This window comes from Neoarius graeffei, chromosome 21, assembly GCF_027579695.1.
Source record: "Neoarius graeffei isolate fNeoGra1 chromosome 21, fNeoGra1.pri, whole genome shotgun sequence".
In the NCBI taxonomy this organism is placed as follows: domain Eukaryota; kingdom Metazoa; phylum Chordata; class Actinopteri; order Siluriformes; family Ariidae; genus Neoarius; species Neoarius graeffei.
Genome location: NC_083589.1, coordinates 61,060,846 through 61,083,570, shown reverse-complemented (window position 1 = coordinate 61,083,570; position 22,725 = coordinate 61,060,846). Strand labels below are relative to the sequence as shown.

Genomic DNA, 22,725 nt, shown 5'->3' with positions numbered 1-22,725 from the left:
TTTGGAAATTTAAACCCATCCAGGTACAATATTTAAAGGCAGGGTAGGTAATTTTGGAGAAACCAACAAGCATGAGCGAGATTTTGAAAGTATCCAACTGAAAAACATCCCACCCCCTGCCTTCAGCCCTCCCTCCAAAGCCACTCCTCTAAAATACATTGAGCGAGTCAAAAAAGAAAGTTTAAAAAGTTAATAGGAGCGTGTTCTTGATGCTAGGATTCCTGAACTGTAAAAAATGTAACTTGCAAAATTGTTGAGTGAAAAAAGGATTCTAAGTTGAATGAACAAAGTTCCCTTCTAATTGTTCAAGTAACTAAAAAAAAAATAGTTGAGATGCCTTTCCTTCACCACAAGTTCATAGGAATTGGAAAATTAAGTCACGGTAAGTGAACTTATATATTCAAGTGCTGATTGACGCCCCTTAACTGATGCCACTGCGCATGCGCACTTCACAAGTTCGAAAGTTTCAACGGTCGGGTGGAGTGAGAAGTCCGTGGAAACTGACATGAGATGTTGTATCGGAGTACAGACTAAGCTTTCCTCAACAGAGGCCAGGGAATTCCCTCCTTGTATGTCGGTATTTGTTTCTGTTTGTGTAATAATAGGCAAAGTGAAGTAGAACTTAAGTGTTGAGAGGTTTGTGTTAACTAAAAAATGTAATGCACACTAAATCATTGTAAAAAAAAAATAGTCAAGCCAACTTAAAAATATAACGCAACCTGCTGCCAAAGGATTTTGAGTAAACTCAACTTAGAACCATGATGTGCCAACTTGCTCTTCTAAGTTAATTGGCATTATTATTTCAATTTATTTCAACTAAACAATTTGTTGGACTGAACTTCTAAAGGCAAGTCAGGTTACCTCAACATAAAATACTCTTCTATGTGAACTTAAAAGAACATTTTGGAGTGTCGTGGCTCAGGTGGATAAGGCACCATGCTATAAATCCGGGGACCTGGGTTTGATTCCAACCTGAGGTCATTTCCTGTCTCTACACTGTCTTATCCAATAAAAGTGGAAAAAGCAAAAAAAAAAAATCTTTAAAAGAATAATTAAATTATTAAAAGAGAATAATTTAATTAAGTTATCCTAATTTAGGATAACTTAATGTTTTTTGTGCCAACTTGGTTTTCCAAGTTAATTGGAATGATTATTTCAATTTATTTCAAAATCACAATTTGAATGCGCTGAACTTGCTAAATAAAGTAAGGTCAACATAAAATACTCATCTGTGTCGACTTAAAAGAGCAAGTCAGCACAACTATTTGGCCCGGAGTTGAGTTTACTCAAAATCCTTTGGCAGCAGGTTGCGTTACATTTTTAAGTTGGCTTGACTAAATTTTTTTTTACAGTGTGTTCTTGGCTGCAGGAGCGGAGCCCAATGTGTTCTTCTGTCCTGCTGTTTCATGCTGAGATGCTTTTCTGCTCACCACGGTTGTAAAGAGTGATTATATGAGTTACTGTTTCCTTCCTGGCAAAAAAGCTTGAACCAATCTGTCCATTTCCCTCTGACCCTCTCTTATCAACAAGGCGTTTGTTTCCACCCACAGAACTGTCGCTCGCTCACTCAGTGATGTTTTTTGTTTTTCACACCATTCTGTGTAAACTCTAGAGACTGTTGTGTGTGAAAACCCCAGGAGATCAGCAGCTTCTGAAATACTCAAACCACCAACCACCATCTGACTCAAACCAACACCCATACCACAGTGAAAGAAAGTCACACTTCACTGTGAGATCACAATTTTTCCCGTTCTGATGTTTGAACATTGTGAACAGTAACTGAAGCTCCTGATTTGTATCTGCGTGATTTGATGCATCGTGCTGCTGTCAAAGGATTGACTGAAACAGCAGGGCGATGGACGTGAATGAATAAATTCATTCTCTGAATGAATAAATCAAATGCTCTGACAATAAAAGGAAAAAAAATACATCATCTGTAGCAGTCGCAGGTCTGTAAAAAGCCTGTCTAATAATTTCCTTCAATCCAAATAAATTGACTGGATGGCCTACCTACCTGTCTGCCTGCACACACACTGCCTGTGCATTCATTGCGCTTGACCAGAGTCTTCCACAAGGTGAGGCATACATACCGCAGACATACTGCTAAAGCTAGCGAGCTAGTCAACAGCTGTGAGCACTGATAACAGCCATGTTTATTGTTTATATTCATTATGATAAAGCTAGGTGTTTTCTTACATATGAATGAGACATGAGGATATGACCAGGACATGCTACACTCCCCCAACACTCTGTCTTGAAGACTCGTCCTCTAGCAGTAGTCAGGCAATGTGCATTCAGGTGTTTTGGAGGAGTGGTTTTGGAGGGAGCACTGAAGAGTGGGGTGTGATTTTTCAGGTGGATACTTTCAAAATCCAGCTTACGCTTGCTGTTTCTCCAATGTTCCCCAGCTTTAAGAGTCCATTATGTGTTCTGATGTCATGAAGATTATTTTTCACAGGCTCCTGATTCTCTATTGACCATGGAGAGCTTGATAAGGTTACGCTCAAAGACTGACCTTATTAAGAGTGGAGTCTGTATCTATGCTAATTTAGACCCAAATATTTACAGCCTCATTAGTATCCAGAAAGTAGAAGTGGAAATCTCAATAACCTTCAAACCACAAGAGAGTTTAGTCATGGCTTTTGGACTGGTAAATTCCTCGCCCTTGTTCCAGGGGTTGATTAATGAGCCTGTTATATGCCATCAGTGTCATCCTACACTGATGCTCTATATCTGATCAAATATCTTCACATAAATTGTTAAGTTTCACATGAATTCTTTCCAAGGTTATAGCTTTTCCCAGGACGATGTATGCATGAGGAGTGTAAGGTTCAAGTCTTGATGGAATCCCATCTCAAACGCCTTAGAGAGTTTGTAGGATATTACATGAGCAGTCAATATGACTCTACTTGTTAGCAAATATGGCTGATCCTTTAGTGCGAATAGAAGAACACCTCATAGCTGCAGAGGTGTCAAGCCGGACTGACCAGAACTGAAGGTACTGAAAGATAACAGGAGAAGAGTTGTTCGTGTAAACAGTGGTTTCTTTCTTGTTGTTGCTGCATTCTGTCCTGTCACAGTGAAGGCCTGAATGTTTTTTTTTTCAGCAGTAAGTATAAGGTTCTGCCAGGACAGAAGAGTAATAATAGGTAAAGCACTGACTTACTGTTAATCCCTGAGGTCCCATAGGCCCTATTTCTCCACGATCACCCTGTGACAGAAAGTGAGGTTAAGTTAAAAATCAGTCACTTACACAATAAATAAGCTTTTCAGATTCTCACTGGAGGTCTTTGGGAGAAGTCTCAGAGATCTATTCTTAGGTTTAATCAGTTATTTAAAAAAGGGTCCATTTATTATACAACCCTGATTCCAAAAAAGTTGGGACAAAGTACAAATTGTAAATAAAAACGGAATGCAATGATGTGGAAGTTTCAAAATTCCATATTTTATTCAGAATAGAACATAGATGACATATCAAATGTTTAAACTGAGAAAATGTATCATTTAAAGAGAAAAATTAGGTGATTTTAAATTTCATGACAACAACACATCTCAAAAAAGTTGGGACAAGGCCATGTTTCCCACTGTGAGACATCCCCTTTTCTCTTTACAACAGTCTGTAAACGTCTGGGGACTGAGGAGACAAGTTGCTCAAGTTTAGGGAGAGGAATGTTAACCCATTCTTGTCTAATGTAGGATTCTAGTTGCTCAACTGTCTTAGGTCTTTTTTGTCGTATCTTCCATTTTATGATGCGCCAAATGTTTTCTATGGGTGAAAGATCTGGACTGCAGGTTGGCCAGTTCAGTACCCGGACCCTTCTTCTACGCAGCCATGATGCTGTAATTGATGCAGTATGTGGTTTGGCATTGTCATGTTGGAAAATGCAAGGTCTTCCCTGAAAGAGACGTCGTCTGGATGGGAGCATATGTTGCTCTAGAACCTGGATATACCTTTCAGCATTGATGGTGTCTTTCCAGATATATAAGTTGCCCGTGCCACACGCACTAATGCAACCCCATACCATCAGAGATGCAGGCTTCTGAACTGAGCGCTGATAACAACTTGGGTCGTCCTTCTCCTCTTTAGTCCGAATGACACGGCGTCCCTGATTTCCATAAAGAACTTCAAATTTTGATTCGTCTGACCACAGATCAGTTTTCCACTTTGCCACAGTCCATTTTAAATGAGCCTTGGCCCAGAGAAGACGTCTGCACTTCTGGATCGTGTTTAGATACGGCTTCTTCTTTGAACTATAGAGTTTTAGCTGGCAACGGCGGATAGCACGGTGAATTGTGTTCACAGATAATGTTCTCTGGAAATATTCCTGAGCCCATTTTGTGATTTCCAATACAGAAGCATGCCTGTATGTGATGCAGTGCCGTCTAAGGGCCCGAAGATCACGGGCACCCGGTATGGTTTTTTGGCCTTGACCCTTACGCACAGAGATTCTTCCAGATTCTCTGAATCTTTTGATGATATTATGCACTGTAGATGATGATATGTTCAAACTCTTTGCAATTTTACACTGTTGAACTCCTTTCTGATATTGCTCCACTATTTGTCGGCGCAGAATTAGGGGGATTGGTGATCCTCTTCCCATCTTTACTTCTGAGAGCCGCTGCCACTCCAAGATGCTCTTTTTATACCCAGTCATGTTAATGACCTATTGCCAATTTTTGAGATGTGTTGCTGTCATGAAATTTCAAATGAGCCAATATTTGGCATGAAATTTCAAAATGTCTCACTTTCGACATTTGATATGTTGTCTATGTTCTATTGTGAATACAATATCAGTTTTTGAGATTTGTAAATTATTGCATTCCGTTTTTATTTACAATTTGTACTTTGTCCCAACTTTTTTGGAATCAGGGTTGTAGTTGTATTAGCACTTTAGGGTGTCACTACATTCTAACATCTTGCCATATAACCTTATTGCCAAGACTTCATCCTGATTTGTAGCTAAGTGCTGAGCGAGTAACCTAGAGGGTGTCCCAGAAGTAAGAGCACAGTCAAAGATTTTACATTCAGCAAGAAAAGAACATTATTAATGTAAAGAACATAATATTCAAACTAAAAACAAGAGTAACAAGAGTAAGAACCAGGGTTATTATTGTATACTAAAACTAAGAAGAAAACGACTGGTTATGGGAACATCATGGTTAAACATCGCATTATCTCTAGCCGCTTTATCCTGTTCTACAGGGTCGCAGGCAAGCTGGAGCCTATCCCAGCTGACTACAGGCGAAAGGCAGGGTTCACCCTGGACAAGTCGCCAGGTCATCACAGGGCTGACACATAGACACAGACAACCATTCACACTCACATTCACACCTACGCTCAATTTAGAGTCACCAGTTAACCTAACCTGCATGTCTTTGGACTGTGGGGGAAACCGGAGCACCCGGAGGAAACCCACGCGGACACGGGGAGAACATGCAAACTCCGCACAGAAAGGCCCTCGCCGGCCACGGGGCTCGAACCCAGGACCTTCTTGCTGTGAGGCGACAGCGCTAACCACTACACCACCGTGCTGCCCATGGTTAAACTGAAATAAAATAATTTACCTATTTGAAATAATCTTGTCATATTTTTTGTCTGAAGTAAATGGTTCAAATATTTACTCATGTTCTTGCCTTTCATGTATATTAACAGGCTTTCAGTCTGAAACAAATCTCATACTAGGTACAACCCCGATTCCAAAAAAGTTGGGACAAAGTACAAATTGTAAATAAAAACGGAATGCAATAATTTACAAATCTCAAAAACTGATATTGTATTCACAATAGAACATAGACAACATATCAAATGTCGAAAGTGAGACATTTTGAAATTTCATGCCAAATATTGGCTCATTTGAAATTTCATGACAGCAACACATCTCAAAAAAGTTGGGACAGGGGCAATAAGAGGCTGGAAAAGTTAAAGGTACAAAAAAGGAACAGCTGGAGGACCAAATTGCAACTCATTAGGTCAATTGGCAATAGGTCATTAACATGACTGGGTATAAAAAGAGCATCTTGGAGTGGCAGCGGCTCTCAGAAGTAAAGATGGGAAGAGGATCACCAATCCCCCTAATTCTGCGCCGACAAATAGTGGAGCAATATCAGAAAGGAGTTCGACAGTGTAAAATTGCAAAGAGTTTGAACATATCATCATCTACAGTGCATAATATCATCAAAAGATTCAGAGAATCTGGAAGAATCTCTGTGCGTAAGGGTCAAGGCCAAAAAACCATACCGGGTGCCCGTGATCTTCGGGCCCTTAGACGGCACTGCATCACATACAGGCATGCTTCTGTATTGGAAATCACAAAATGGGCTCAGGAATATTTCCAGAGAACATTATCTGTGAGCACAATTCACCGTGCCATCCGCCGTTGCCAGCTAAAACTCTATAGTTTAAAGAAGAAGCCGTATCTAAACACGATCCAGAAGCACAGACGTCTTCTCTGGGCCAAGGCTCATTTAAAATGGACTGTGGCAAAGTGGAAAACTGTTCTGTGGTCAGACGAATCAAAATGTGAAGTTCTTTATGGAAATCAGGGACGCCGTGTCATTCGGACTAAAGAGGAGAAGGACGACCCGAGTTGTTATCGGCGCTCAGTTCAGAAGCCTGCATCTCTAATGGTATGGGGTTGCATTAGTGCGTGTGGCATGGGCAGCTTACACATCTGGAAAGACACCATCAATGCTGAAAGGTATATCCAGGTTCTAGAGCAACATATGCTCCCATCCAGACGACGTCTCTTTCAGGGAAGACCTTGCATTTTCCAACATGACAATGCCAAACCACATACTGCATCAATTACAGCATCATGGCTGCGTAGAAGAAGGGTCCGGGTACTGAACTGGCCAGCCTGCAGTCCAGATCTTTCACCCATAGGAAACATTTGGCGCATCATAAAACGGAAGATACAACAAAAAAGACCTAAGACAGTTGAGCAACTAGAATCCTACATTAGACAAGAATGGGTTAACATTCCTATCCCTAAACTTGAGCAACTTGTCTCCTCAGTCCCCAGACGTTTACAGACTGTTGTAAAGAGAAAAGGGGATGTCTCACAGTGGGAAACATGGCCTTGTCCCAACTTTTTTGAGATGTGTTGTTGTCATGAAATTTAAAATCACCTAATTTTTCTCTTTAAATGATACATTTTCTCAGTTTAAACATTTGATATGTCATCTATGTTCTATTCTGAATAAAATATGGAATTTTGAAACTTCCACATCCACATGCATTCCATTTTTATTTACAATTTGTACTTTGTCCCAACTTTTTTGGAATCGGGGTTGTACTATGTATCGCATATGTTAGTTAAGTTTAGTCTTGAAATGTTGATATCTTCACACTAGCCTGTGATTCAACAATGCTGCGGTTTAAGCAACAGCACAGAGGATATCTGAATAAATCATTAAGCTTTTTTGGGAGAAGAACCTGACCTGTAAATGAGGTGAATATACAGTAACTGTTTGGTTTAATGATGACTCTGTGTATTACCTTGTCTCCTTGATCCCCTTTCAAACCTCTTTTTCCCTAAACACAGACAAAAGAAATCTGTAAGAAAACATATCTGCAAGCTGTACATTTAGGACAATACGGTTCCTACACATACCCTGAGGCCACTCGGTCCTGTCCCTCCCTGAATTCCTTGCACGCCCTGTGAACACGCCAAACTTTTTTTTTTTTCAAAGTATTGTTGAATCAACCACATAATATTTGGCACTGATTTGATGGTTACAACTTTACCTTTGGTCCAACTGGCCCTGTGAGCCCCATATTTCCCTGAAACCAGCAGAAAAGATGTTTCAAATCAACATTACATATCAACATTATGTGTTTATCTGGAATGATTGAAATATAAACCTTTTCTCCAGGAGAACCCTGTGGACCTTGGACACCGGGAATTCCAACTCCATTTTCTCCCTACATAACAGCCGAGAATGATCACATAAACCTGTGCTCTCCTTTAGCCAGATAAATGCAGAATTAAAACCCTGCATTATCACGTCTAAGTGCCAACTCTGATGTGAAATAAGGCATCGGTCTGAGAAGAACTTAATGAACTGCTTCACAGTGGAACAATGAGGTGGAAGAAAGAACGGTACTGGTTTAGATGAGTTTTATATAACTGTCAAAAGCATTCTAGGATTGATCTCGCTGTCGTTTGAACTGTAACATCACATCTATTCTACAGTATTTGTATTTACCTTTTCACCTTTCTGTCCAGAAAGTCCAGGATTTCCGTCCACTCCTATTGGTCCAGGTAAACCTGCTAGACCCTTGTCCCCCAGTTAAAAAATATATCAGTGATACAAAAAATATAAAATTCCAATATAAAAATATTTTCATGCATTGTGTTTAACTGAATGTATCTGTTTTGGTTTTACAGTCTCTTTATAAGTTTACACCCGAGGTTGCAACAGCAAATACGAGGGTAAGTCAAAAAGTTCTAAGACAAATTGAAAAAATCTTTATTTATGGAAATAACAAAGCTATTTCTCTACATATCCTCCATTTAAGTCTAAAAAGTTCTGCAAGCAATGTTTCCATCAGAGAATTCCTTCTTTGTATTCCTTTTTTTGAATTCTTCTGAATTCCTTTTGAAATTATAACATCTGTCTTAGAACTTTTTGACTTACCCTCGTAAGGCAGAACATCTGCCATATAAGGACTATATAAGGACGATTCACATTCATGTACATTGCGAAGTCTTGCCACCAAGTCAGTGTAAGTTCCGAATCTTAATTCTAATCATTGCTTGACTGTTGCCTTGTTATTCAACTACTCTGTAGGATTTTCTCTTTGTGTCAGTGTTTCACTTTGGTCATGATCTGATTTTGGATTGTGAACCTTGATATTGTTAATAAACAACCGGCACATGGAGACTCAGAGCCCCAGCACTTAATGTACGTGTTAGCAGCTATAAACAGTTGTTCCCTCACCAACCCCTTTTTGTCTCTTTTAACATTCTAAGACAAAAAATGGTGCTTGTTAACCAACATGGCTTGTTACCATGAAACTGCAAAGTATAAACTTTGCTGTCCTGATGACTCTCCATTGTCAGAAAACTTGTACGCAGGAGACTATTCTCATAAATGTAAAAAATGTGTTCCCTTCCAGAAAACATCACCATATCAACAACTATATGCTTATTTTTTTAAAAATCTTTTTCTTCTTCATCTTTCGACTACTCCCATTTGGGGTCACCACTGAAGGAGCTTGTCATTTCCACTGCTCTTCAGGATCCAAAGTGGTAGTCGGATCCCAACCCCTTCTGCCATTGTGGTTTAATTTCGAAGTTTTTCTTCTTCTAGACAGATTTGCCTGAAAAGGCTTAGCGAGTTCCATCTACCCCGGTTTGAAATCAGAGTTTTCCGTCTCCTAGACAGATTTGCCTGAAAAGGCTTTGCGGGCTCTGTCTACCCCAGTTTGGAATCAGAGTTTTCCCTCTCCTAGGCACCTTATTCCGTGTTATTCGGTGCGACCCCCGCTAACAAGGGTTTCCTCCATCCACCACCCGGAGGACGCGCCTCTACGCCGCCGTACCTCAGCATCAATAAAATTGACTATTATTAAACGACCAAAGCAGTGAAGGTTAAACATAAGCAGCCTTTTGAATGAAAAAACAGTTGAATACATGTGCAAGATATCAAGCAGGTTTGAGTGTCTAGCTGAATGCGATGGAATTGAGGAGTAATGGCTACAACTGAAAACTAACATGCAAGAGGTAGCCAATGAAGTTGTCGGTAATGAGAAACAAGCGAGGCAGAAAGAGTGGATTACTGTTGAAACAATGAAATTAGTAGATGAAAAATAGAAAGCTAGGAAGGAAAATCCAGAAAAATATAAAGAATTAAAGAGTGAAGTTCAAAGAAGAATATGAAAAGACATCATATTGACACAATGTGCAAGGAACTTGAGAAAAAAAGCAAAAATGGTAATACCAGGAAAATGTTCCAAAGTGTTAAGCGATTGACAAAGAAATTTTCACCAAGACTCAATGTGACAAGAAGCAAAGATGGTGTGATTCTTACAAATCCCGAAGATATTGCAAATAGTGGAAAGAATACTGTGAAGACCTTTATAAAGACAAAGAAATCAACCGAACAATACTAGCCGAGGAACATGAACCGCCACTATTAAAAAGTGAAGTTGCTAGAGCTAGATCTCGATTGACTAGTAGAAAGGCACCAGGATCAGACGAAGTGCCAGCAGATTTATTTAAAAAAGGAGGCGAACCTGTGCTTAACAGGATGCATAGACTGATAATATCAGTATGGGAGACAGGTAAATGGCCAGAAGAATGGACTGAAACAACATTCGTGATTATTCCAAAAAAAGGAGATCTTGCTGAATCCACAAACTATAGGACAATAGCTTTAGTTTCGCATGGCAGTAAAATTATATTGAAGATAGTGTTGGATCGCATCCAGGCAAAGACAGAAACAGAACTCGCACAGGAACAAGCCGGTTTTAGTCCAGGAAGAGGAACGAGAGACCAAATAACAAATCTAAATCTCATTATGAATAAGGCAAGAGAGTTCCAGCAACCGTTGTACTTGTGCTTTGTAGATTTTCAAAAAGTGTTTGATTCTATACATCATGACAAACTTTGGTTTACCATGCTAAATATGGGGTACTCAGCACAACTAGTTCAACTACTTTCAAATTTATACAAGAATCAGAGGGCAAGGGTACGAGTAGCAGGGACAGTATCGAAATGGTTTTGAATACTTAAAGGAGTGAGGCAAGGATGTGTGCTTTCGCCATACCTGTTCAACATAGTGACAGAAATGGTCATGATGGATGCGTTCGATGGATTTGAAAGTGGATTCCAAATAGGGGGAAGACGAATATGTAACTTAAGAAACGCAGATGATATTGTATTAATAGCAACATCAGAAAAAGAACTACAAGAATTGTTGGACAGATTAATTAACACGGGAAAGGAGTATGGTTTACAAATTAATACCAGCAAAACCAAGGTTATGAGACTTAATGGTAAAAATATTGATGTGGTAACTGAGGGGTCATAATTGGAACAGGTGTCTGAATTTGCATACCTTGGCTTCAGAATTAAAGATGGCGGCGACTGTTACAAAGAAGTAACGGCACGTTTGGGACTTGGAGCAGCAGTAATGTCAAAGTTAAATACTATATGGAAGAATAGAGGGATTAGCAGAGCAACAAAATACAGATTGGTAAAGGCACTTGTCTGGCTGGTGGCAACATATGGTTGTGAAGCTTGGGTAATCATGAAGAGAAGAAAATTGATGCGTTCGAAATGAGGTGCCTGAGAAGAATGATGAGAATACCATGAACACCAAAGAAAACAAACGAAAATGTTTTATAAGAGGCTAAAGTCGATCGTCAACTGCTGGAAATGGTTAAAAGAAGGAAACTAAGTTACTACGGTCATGTCTCGAGACAGTCGGAGTCATTAGAGAAGGACATTCTATTCGGCCTTCTACATGGAAAAAGAAAAAGAGGAAGACCAAGAAGATAATGGATGGATGACATCATCACGTGGACAGCACTGTCGGTGCCAGATGCATATAGAGCGACGAAAAATAGAACAGCTTGGAAGCAAATCGTGGACACTGCAGCCCACCGTCGGAATGATGATATGGGCGAATGATGATGATGACTGAAGGAGCACCGAAGGGAGGTGTGTATTTGGGTGTTGATTTTGAATATGAATAATCTTTCTCAATCATGGATTATATACAGTGTACTGATGAGTATAAACAGCTTTTGAATTGTTGATAAAAATTTAAGAATTTGGAGAACTAACATTTTCTCCAGCTTCCCCCTTTTCTCCTTTGGGTCCTGGCTTCCCGCGTGGACCCTGAAGAAAAGAAAATTCATTCAAAATAAATACTTTTACCTAATTATTAAATGATAGTACATTGTTGGAATAGTATACTGTTAACTCACTTTAAGACCAGGCTCTCCAGTTTCACCCTGTAAAGGTATAAAACCAGAACACAGTCCTCAAACATACTCTTTTGAACATTAAAATTTACATTTCCAAGGCATGCTTTTAATTCTATCTATTAAAAAAACACACAAAAGTACAGCACCAGGTGAAGATTTTTCACCCTGCTTTAACATATACCGTACATGTCAACTCAGGATGAGCTTGTCAATTAGTAGTTGGCTGAGGTGTAAAGCAGATAAAACAAAATACACAGAGCAGGAGTGATCCAGGAGCACGGCTGGAAAACACAACCAGCCACAGCAGCTTACACAACACTAAATAGGTGGCTGCCTGCCTTCATTCGCTATTAACGACGTAAGTATTTTCAGACAGTTCCTTTAATATCTCATCTCATCTCATTATCTGTAGCCGCTTTATCCTTCTACAGGGTCGCAGGCGAGCTGGAGCCTATCCCAGCTGACTACGGGCGAAAGGCGGGGTACACCCTGGACAAGTCGCCAGGTCATCACAGGGCTGACACATAGACACAGACAACCATTCACACTCACATTCACACCTACGCTCAATTTAGAGTCACCAGTTAACCTAACCTGCATGTCTTTGGACTGTGGGGGAAACCGGAGCACCCGGAGGAAACCCACGCGGACACGGGGAGAACATGCAAACTCCACACAGAAAGGCCCTCGCCGGCCACGGGGCTCGAACCCAGGACCTTCTTGCTGTGAGGCGACAGCGCTAACCACTACACCACCGTGCCGCCCTCCTTTAATATTATTGACCAAAATCAAGACCATACTTTTTGGTCTTTAAACCATTTACCTTTACAGAAATGCCGGGAATGCCGGGTGGTCCAGACTGTCCCGGGAGTCCTGGAGGCCCTGCAACCCCTGGTATGCCTGGAGGTCCCTGAGGACCCTGTTATACAAAGCAAAACAAAAAACATCTACACTGTGATACATCTGCTATGATGGTATTAATATAATCAGATGGAAATGTGCAAGAGAAAGTGAAGTGTAGAGTTCAAAGAAATCATTTTAAATAAACCTACAGATGGTCCTGGTTCTCCTTTACGTCCCAGGACAACATCCATGCTTCCTATTGCATATCCAGGTTCTCCCTGCAAAACAGATCAAATCCCAGTGCTCCATTTTCACCTCAGTGTTTTTCATCCGAGTTCCATCCAGGACATGGAGAACCAAAACCGTGACATAAATCTCTATCTGTCACTCGTGAGGAAATCGATGAATTGTTTTGATAAATTTGGGGACTTTTTGTTTGTGAATGTGTCGATATAATAAAAAGAAAAATCACACGTTGGCTTGAAGATATGAAGTTTATCATCTCGTGTTGAAAAACTTGCATTTTTCATATGAAATACATCACGGATCTGAGTGACATAATTCCCGATATTTCACTCCGATGACGTCACTCCCAGTGTTTTCCCGCTTACTAGATGCGTGTTGTCAAAATCGTGAACCGGTTCAAAATTAAAATTCTTTTGATGAACTTGCATTTTTTTTTACGTGTGTGTGGTTGTGTCCATATAATATAAGGAACATTACACGGTGGCACAAAGATATGAAGTTTATCTTCTCGTGTTAAAAATATTTTCACTCGTTTGATTCGCTCACTCGTGATATATACATTCACCACTCGAAGACACATACATATATGAAGAGGTTCCAAAACACAATAAGTGGCATAAAAAAAAAAAAAATCAAGTTACTGCCAAAAGAAGTTTGGAATTTGATCACTATTCAAAGTTCCAAAATCAACTTTATGAAAAACGTAATATCCACCACGTTCCTCTGCATTGTACTGTATATCCCCTTTCTTTCCAAAACGCAACAAGCACCACTTCTGATTTTCCACAGAACGTGATTTCTCCACTCGACCAATCAAATACAGAAACAGTAATCGCAGCTTCCAGTGACTGTCAACATCGCGGAGAATCCCCGTCTTTTAATGAGATTTTGAATGGAATAAATGAATAACCTTGATGGAATCAAACATTTCCTATCTTAAATGTTTTATATTATCATTCCAGTAGAGAATGTGGTCCAATGTTATTTTCCACTTTAAGCACAAAGCTGGTCTGGGAGTAGAATAATAATGGCGTAAAAAGTTAACTTTTTCCTGTACCGTACCACATTCATCGGGATTCTGATTTTGTCTTAATTCAAGAGTTCAGTTTCTTTGAGTTTTAGTCCCAGCTAACTACACTACGTTAAGCTGGCAAGTAGGACAGACATCAGAGTGAAATTAAAACTTACTCTCTCCCCTCGCTGACCTTTCGGCCCTGTAATGCCAGGCGGTCCCTGTAAACACACCACAAGAAACAACATGTATTTAGAACATGAAAAGGAAAATAAATAAATAAACTTAACCAGAATTATTCCTTGCTTCAGCTCTTCAGGTAATTCATACGTGCAATTTACACTGACTTATTAAATTACACTGACTTCAGATATGTGACCAGGTCAAGCAATAAATTATTAGATGATGACACGTGAATAAGAATGTGTCTAGTATAGATATATTTTTAATGATGGAAACATGTGTTATTTACCATATCCCCAGGAACACCAGGAGGGCCCTGCGGAGCAATTATTCATCCCACATCATAAGTCATAAAGTACATATTTTTGTATTAGGAATTTAAGAGAAGTTATTGAAAATATGACAACTCGGTTGACTCATATGACTCGTCAGTGCTTTACCCTTAGTCCAGCAGAACCAGGAGGTCCGGTTCGACCTGGTCGTCCTGGTACCCCAGGTATGCCATCCGTCCCAGGAAGACCCTGAAGAAAAATGTACAAATCTATTAAGGGGATGTAAAGGTTGTCAAAACAACATGGCAATGTGCATTAAATAATTACAAAAAAATAACTCAAAAACTAATCACACTCGATGAAGACCCTTGTCCCTGTATATCACTGTGCATAACACAATCTGAACATATGCTGCCTTTACGTGCTAGTCATAAGATCCTACTTCCCAGTTGTTGGAAGTTGGAATTACGAGTATGTCGTGTTCAAGTGCTTTCTTCTCAGAGTGAAATGTCCTCTTCTCCATCATACTGAAAGGCTGAAGGTCATTCCAACTTGAATATCAAAAAAATAAAAAAGTTCCTGCTCAAGATTGCGAGTTGAAGGGGCATTCGTGTGCAACTTCCAAGTTGGCAAATCGTATTTACCATAATTCTGAAAGCACACGAATGCAGCAATAACGCTGTGGGAAGTTGGACCTTTCCGACTAGCACATGAAGGCAGTTTAAATACAACTGTAATTACAACCGTAATAACGCTGCCTCAACACAAAGCACTGAGCAGTGAGTTCGGAGGTGACCTAGCTAACCCCTGATGCTACCGAGGTCAAGCCACGCTTGAACAGGCACTCAGTCACAAATTGAGTAAGTCTACCTGTGACAGATTAACCAACCCGATGCAGCCTGGGGGATGCGGTGGGGCAGGATGTGGGCGGAGCGAGATGTCACACACTTACCATGGAAGGACAATTACAGGATACACCCTAACCTAAACCCTAACCATAACCCTTGTACAGCATAGCCTCCATATTTGGTTTTATGTGTGGTTATGCGCCATCTCACTTCACCCACACCTTGCCTCACCTCATTATGCAGAATTCAGTGAGAGGTACTTGAACTCAATAGCTAAATGGATTGCAATGGACTGCAAGCCAATTTCAGTTGTAGAGGACAACTAGAAGTCCCAGAGAGGGGCCATTTGGCCTTTTTACCTAGAAAACCCACAAGAGGGCCAATTGGCCCCAAGTCCCTCCTGTGGACACTCATTTTGTTATGGAAATGTGGCTGTTAGTGTGAGTCTGAATCCACCTGAAGGTTGATGTCTTCTCCATTCGAGTCGCAAGGGTTTGCTCCATCCAGGATCATTTCCAATGCCTGTTGAATGTTGAATGTTGAATCTCTGCATCTTCGTTCCTTGGAGAGGAGCTTCTTTCACCACAAAATTCTTGAGGGAACTGAAGCGATAGTCCATGTGCACTGAGGTATTTATCCATCAAACAATTGTCTGGTTGCAGTCACATGAGTCGTTATGGTCACATGGGACATTCACATGTTCACATTTTAGAATAGAATGTGTTTTTATTCCTCATTCTCACATTCACACAGAAGTAGCCAACATGACTTCACCACTGAAGTGTGAAGTGTGTGAAGTGTAACCCCCTCACCCCACACACTGCCACTAACAGCCTCATTACCATAACAAAATGAGTGATTAGTGTATTAGGGAAATGCAGTCGGGCCAAATGGCCCCTATGTGGGTCTTCTAGGTAGACAGAAAAATGCTGGGACTTCTAGTAAGAGAGGCTTTACAGACTGTGTCCTCTGACAATGTATAAGCCACCATCGAGAAATACAATCTGAAATCATATCACACAAACTTTGTTATAGAGTTCTATTTTACGACTTCTACATTATCAAGTCAAAACATTACAAAAACATGTTTGGAGTTCCAAACCTTCGTTTTCCAGCACAAAATTAAATGTTACAGGAAAAAAAATGTTTGTAATGTATCTGAGCAGCATATTCCATAAGAGATCACTTTTCAGATGGAAAAAGAAAGCATAATGAAGGCTGCTGGGTTTTGGTGTAAAATGAAGAAGTGAGTGTGACAGTCAAAGTGTCCAGAAGAACTGGGGCTGGTTCTGTAAGATGCTCAGGAAAACCTACAGATCATTTCCACATAAAACTGACCTCACTGGACCTCAGAATACTATTATCTTTTTTAAAGCAAAGGGTCGTCTCACACCAAATATCGACTTTGGGTTATTTATTACGGCTCACTGATTACTGTTTATAGTATGTTTTTTTATGTTGAAACATTTCATTTCATTATTTTTAAGCCATTTTTGGTCCACAGCATTTCTTTACATGTGCCTCAGACTTTTGCACAGGACTGTATATACCTGTAGATGCTCTGTGCCAGTCGTCTAGCCATCACACTTCGGCCCTTGTCAAAGTCACTTAGATCCTTACGCTTGCCCATTTTTTCTGCTTACAACACATTAACTTTGAGAACTGACTGTTCTCTGACTCATCTCTTATTTAGAAAATGCTTTGTTTAACCTTAGTACAGTTTTCACTGAATTATAATAGTTAAGTTTGCTTAGATTTTTGCTCGCTAGATAGGTATATTAATGAACCATGTGTAAAAAATCTAATCTCATCTCATTATCTCTAGCCGCTTTATCCTGTTCTACAGGGTCGCAGGCGGCCTGGATCCTATCCCAGCTGACTACGGGCGAAAGGCGGGGTTCACCCTGGACAAGTTGCCAGGTCATCACAGGGCTGACACATAGACACAGACAACCATTCACACTCACATTCACACCTACGCTCAATTTAGAGTCACCAGTTAACCTAACCTGCATGTCTTTGGACTGTGGGGGAAACCGGAGCACCCGGAGGAAACCCACGCGGACACGGGGAGAACATGCAAACTCCGCACAAAAAGGCCCTCGCCGGCCACGGGGCTCGAACCCGGACCTTCTTGCTGTGAGGCGACAGCGCTAACCACTACACCACCGTGATGCCCCCGTGTAAAAAATGTTTTTAAAAAAGGTTGATGAGGAAACAACATTCCACAACACTAAATACAACTATAAAAGCATAAAAAGTAGGACATGTTGTTCTTGAATAAAGAAAAAATGTTATCATAAGCAAATCATTGTTATATAAGAGTAATAAAACACTTCAGGGTGCACTGGTATTCAAAAATAATCAACTTTGGCATCATAATATTTACATCACTTCGCATTAGGCTTCATCACACCACACTGACTTTGATTATTTTCTGAGAGTAACCTCTTGGAAAGCCTGCTGGGGGATATTCCTTATGTATCAGTTAGATTCAGTGCCTTTATGCTTCATAATGGAAATATTCACAATGGATATTTACAATAATATAATATATTATCTGTAGGTTGATTACACAGACCAAACAAATGCATGTCTGTGGATCTTCTTACAGTTATTCAGATAAAGCAGCAACTTTCATGTACCTCCTTTAAAAAAACAAATCCAGGCGGGAACAATGTGAACAGCACCACCCGGGTCACATAACAACCACTATATCTGAAACTAATAACAATAACTGTAGTACATCCTTAAATCAAATCCAACTATAAACAAGCTGCAAACAAATCCCATAATTAAAGTCTCTGAACATAATGATCTCTAAGTCACTAGGACGTTTTAGAGACATTTTATAGTTTATATTAGAACATTTTATATTAAGTTTTGGCACATGATGCACTCACCCTCTCTCCTTTCTCCCCTTTAATCTTTAAGGTGAACGGATCGTATTCAGTGCCGTCTAGCTTCGGGCGCTGCGAACCAGATTCAGATCCAAATTATGAGATCAGAAACACAATGAATCTTAATCATCTTAATAATCACACATCCAACATACCAGACCACCGTGTCCGAATGCATCCCCCTGTGAGTTGACAGACAGGTATATTATAACATTCTGTATATTACATCACATACAATTATTTAATTAATAACACTGGGAGGTGGGGGGCTCAACCTTTTCTCCTTTTTGACCCTGTATAAGAAAATAGAGAAAAACTCAATTAGTGATCTTTAAATGAGTGGTTGAGAGTATGGAATAGGTGCAGTATTAGATATACTACCTTGCACTGGATCGGACAGGGACCCTCAGGCTTTGAAACAGATACCGGGTCACTTGTTGGTATGTCCAGTTGGGCAGGCTATGGACAAAGTAATGGATACAATAGTGCAAAACAGTCACTTACAAAACAATAAATTCCTCATTCAACATTGCATACATTTTAAATTCCATTGAAATTCCATGAGTAATTATGTCTTTTGAGTAACGAATAATTTTTAAAAAATGTATATAATAAACGTAATAAGCTGCCGGAATGCCAGATTGCTCTAAACACTTCCAACGCCACCAAGATGTTGTTTTATAGCAAATAATGAGACTTAAAGCTAATAAATATGTACGAAATGCAAAAATACTGTATAAGTACAGATGATGTGTCTGCTCTACAGAACTATTTCTGATGCAAGATATACTGCAAAGTTTGGGCGAGGATCTGAACTGGATAATGCTCTCCTTAGTGATGCACCCACTGAGAAACCTGAAAGAGCTCTGGTTATAGGGGACTCTATCATACGGCACGTGAAATTAGCTCAGCCTTTAGGGGCACCAGCAGCTTTAGTCAGGTGTATACCGGGAGCCAGGGCGCCGGACATAGCAGGTAATCTTAGGGTCCTAGGCAAGCACAGGTTCTCAAAGATAGTTATCCATGCAGGAGCTAATGATATACGCCTTCGTCAGTCTGAGGTTACTAAGAGTAACTTTGTAGAGGTGTTTAAATTAGCGAAGGCGATGTCCGATGCTGTAGTATGCTCTGGCCCCATCCCAATGCGGCGTGGCGATGTAGCTTACAGCAGGTTATGGTCGCTGAACTGCTGGCTGTCCAGGTGGTGCTCTGAAAACAGTGTGGGCTTTATAGATAATTGGGCTAATTTTGAGGGCACTGCTGGCCTGTTAGGGCGGGACGGTATCCATCCCACTCGGGAAGGTGCTGCTCTCATTTCCTGCAGCATAGGTCATAGTCTCAGAACAGGCCTAGTTAATTTCTGACAATCCAGAGCCAAGGCCAGGGAGCAGACGAACAGGCTAAACCGACTGTCTGCTAGCTGCACAGAGTCGTCACTCAGGGCCCACTACATCGAGACTGTGTCTGTTCCCCGAGCTCAACAAAAAGGTAGAAATTTTCAGAGAGTTTGTTCCAGTAACCTAATCAATATAAAATTAGATCAGACTGACTGTACAGCTGCTGCCAGCACCTTTGATCTAAAGGTGGGGCTATTAAATATTAGATCTCTTACATCTAAAGCGCTAATGGTTAATGAACTCATTACTGATCAGGAGTTTAATGTACTGTGTTTAACAGAAACATGGATTAAGCCAAATGAATATATAGCATTAAATGAAGCGAGTCCTCCTGGATACAGTTATATACACCAGCCTCGTCTAACTGGCAGAGGAGGAGGCGTCGCGGTTATTTATAACGATTATCTAGGTGTAACACACAAACCTGGTTATAAATTTAATACATTTGAAGTTCTTCATACTCATATAATGTATGTAGCCTCGAAAAATAAGTCTACCCAGTTAATTCCATTGCTTATTATTTACAGGCCCCCGGGGCCATATTCTGAGTTTCTTTCTGAATTTGCAGATTTTATCTCAGATCTGGTTATTTCCTTAGACAAAGCTTTAGTTGTCGGAGATTTTAATATTCACTTTGATAACCCAGAAGACCCTTTAAAAACAGCGTTTGTGTCCATCTTAGATTCAGTCGGGATTAAGCAGAATGTCATAGGACCGACCCATAATGGTGGTCACACCCTTGATCTAATACTAACATTCAGATTAAACGTAGACAATATAGTCATACTTCCACAGTCTGAAGTTATCTCAGATCATTGTCTCATCTCATTCAAAATATGTCTGAGTAATAATATATGCACCTCACCACGCTACTGTATTAAACGTACTTTCACGTCAACTACTGCACAGAGCCTTATAAATGATCTCCCAGAGCTGTCAACTTTGATTGGGTCACTGTCAGCCCCTGCAGAACTTGATCAGGCAACTGAATGCTTAGAGTCAACATTCCGCCATACTTTAGATAATGTAGCTCCTCTAAAAAGGAAAATGGTCAGAGACAAAAAATTAGCACCCTGGTATAATGATGACACTCGCACATTAAAACAGACCACTCGAAAATTGGAACGTAAATGGCGTCAAACAAAATTGGTAGTGTTCAAATTGGCGTGGAAGGAGAGCTTCCTGAAGTATAGAAAAGCTCTTAGTGCTGCGAGATCAACATATCTCTCCTCCCTAATAGAAGATAACAAAAATAATCCTAGATTCCTATTTAATACTGTAGCAAAATTAACCAGGAATAAGTCCACTATCAACACATGCACACCTGCAGTATGTAGTAGCAACGACTTCATGAATTTTTTTAATGACAAAATTGAGAATATCCGACAAAAAATTCAAACTACTAATTTAAGGTTAGACAATGAAAGTGACCTTGTAGTTAACAATATAACTGTATCAGATCATCAGTTAGAATGTTTTACTCCCCTAAAAGAAACTGAATTACTTTCATTAATCTCTACATCAAAAGCCTCAACTTGTGTACTAGATCCCTTACCGACACATCTATTCAAACAGATAATGCCTGGAGTAATTGAACCGCTTCTAAAAATAATAAATTCTTCTCTTATGATTGGCTATGTACCCAAATCCTTTAAACTAGCAGTTATCAAACCCCTGATTAAAAAACCTGACCTTGATCCCTGTCAGCTGTCCAATTATCGGCCAATATCAAACCTCCCCTTTATCTCCAAGATCCTTGAAAAAGCTGTGCCACAGCAGTTATGCTCATATTTACATAGGAATAACATCCATGAAATGTATCAGTCAGGATTTAGACCTCATCATAGCACAGAGACAGCACTGGTTAAAGTAGTAAACGACCTACTGTTGGCGTCTGATCAGGGCTGTGTCTCGCTACTTGTGTTGCTTGACCTTAGTGCAGCATTTGATACCATTGATCATTCCATTCTTCTGGATAGACTAGAAAATGTTGTGGGAGTTAAGGGAATGGCCCTCTCCTGGCTCAGGTCTTATCTAACTGATCGTTATCAGTATGTCGATATAAATGGTGATATTTCTAGACGTACCGAGGTAAAGTTTGGTGTTCCACAAGGTTCTGTCTTGGGTCCACTGCTTTTTTCTCTATATATGTTACCTCTGGGTGATATTATTCATAAACATTGTATTAGTTTCCACTGTTATGCTGATGACACACAGTTGTATGTCTCTGCAAAACCTGATGAGACACACCAGCTTAATAAAATTGAGGAATGTGTTAAGGACATTAGACACTGGATGCTTATAAATTTCCTTCTGCTTAACTCTGACAAGACTGAAGTACTTGTGCTAGGACCACATACAGCTAGAAGTAAGTTTTCTGATTACACAGTAACTCTGGATGGCCTTTCTGTTTCTTCACGTGCAGCAGTAAAAGACCTCGGAGTGATTATTGACCCCAGTCTTTCATTCGAAACTCACATTGATAACATCACCCGGATAGCTTTCTTTCATCTCAGAAATATTGCAAAGATAAGAAATTTAATGTCATTGCATGATGCAGAAAAACTAGTCCATGCTTTCGTTACCTCCAGGTTGGATTATTGTAATGCCTTACTGTCTGGATGTTCCAATAAGTGCATAAACAAGCTCCAGTTAGTTCAAAATGCCGCAGCAAGAGTCCTTACTAGAACTAGAAAATATGACCACATCACGCCTGTCTTATCCACACTGCATTGGCTCCCAATCAAATTTCGTATTGATTATAAAATACTACTATTGACCTTTAAAGCACTAAATGGTCTCGCACCACAGTACCTGAGTGAACTTCTGCTCCTCTATGACCCGCCACGCCTACTTAGATCAAAAGGTGCAGGCTATCTGCTGGTACCTCGTATAGTGAAGGCTACATCAGGGGGCAGAGCCTTTTCTTACAAAGCCCCACTGTTATGGAACAGCCTTCCAAGTAATGTTCGGGAATCAGACACAGTCTCAGCATTTAAGTCTAGGCTGAAAACACATCTGTTTAGTCAAGCCTTTTGTTAATGGTGTTTATGAGGTAAAGGAGTAGATCTGGAGGGTCCTCAGAC

General features: G+C 40.1%; 1 protein-coding gene across 10 annotated transcripts in view; it reads right to left on the bottom strand.

Moving 5' to 3' along the window:
* col7a1l (collagen type VII alpha 1-like) overlaps positions 1-22,725 on the bottom strand; it is a 277,370-nt gene that overhangs the window by 97,221 nt on the left and 157,424 nt on the right. For all 10 annotated transcript variants that reach the window (XM_060903444.1, XM_060903446.1, XM_060903447.1 and 7 more), the window contains 17 exons: positions 18,624-18,701; positions 18,518-18,535; positions 18,398-18,424; positions 18,246-18,314; positions 14,663-14,743; positions 14,512-14,538; positions 14,216-14,260; positions 12,991-13,059; positions 12,762-12,857; positions 11,939-11,965; positions 11,796-11,849; positions 8,209-8,280; positions 7,865-7,924; positions 7,748-7,783; positions 7,614-7,658; positions 7,499-7,534; positions 3,167-3,211 (listed from right to left, as the gene is read on the bottom strand). In XM_060903444.1, the coding sequence (XP_060759427.1) occupies positions 3,167-3,211; positions 7,499-7,534; positions 7,614-7,658; positions 7,748-7,783; positions 7,865-7,924; positions 8,209-8,280; positions 11,796-11,849; positions 11,939-11,965; positions 12,762-12,857; positions 12,991-13,059; positions 14,216-14,260; positions 14,512-14,538; positions 14,663-14,743; positions 18,246-18,314; positions 18,398-18,424; positions 18,518-18,535; positions 18,624-18,701 (885 nt within the window). The remainder of the gene's footprint in view (positions 1-3,166; positions 3,212-7,498; positions 7,535-7,613; positions 7,659-7,747; positions 7,784-7,864; positions 7,925-8,208; positions 8,281-11,795; positions 11,850-11,938; positions 11,966-12,761; positions 12,858-12,990; positions 13,060-14,215; positions 14,261-14,511; positions 14,539-14,662; positions 14,744-18,245; positions 18,315-18,397; positions 18,425-18,517; positions 18,536-18,623; positions 18,702-22,725) is intronic.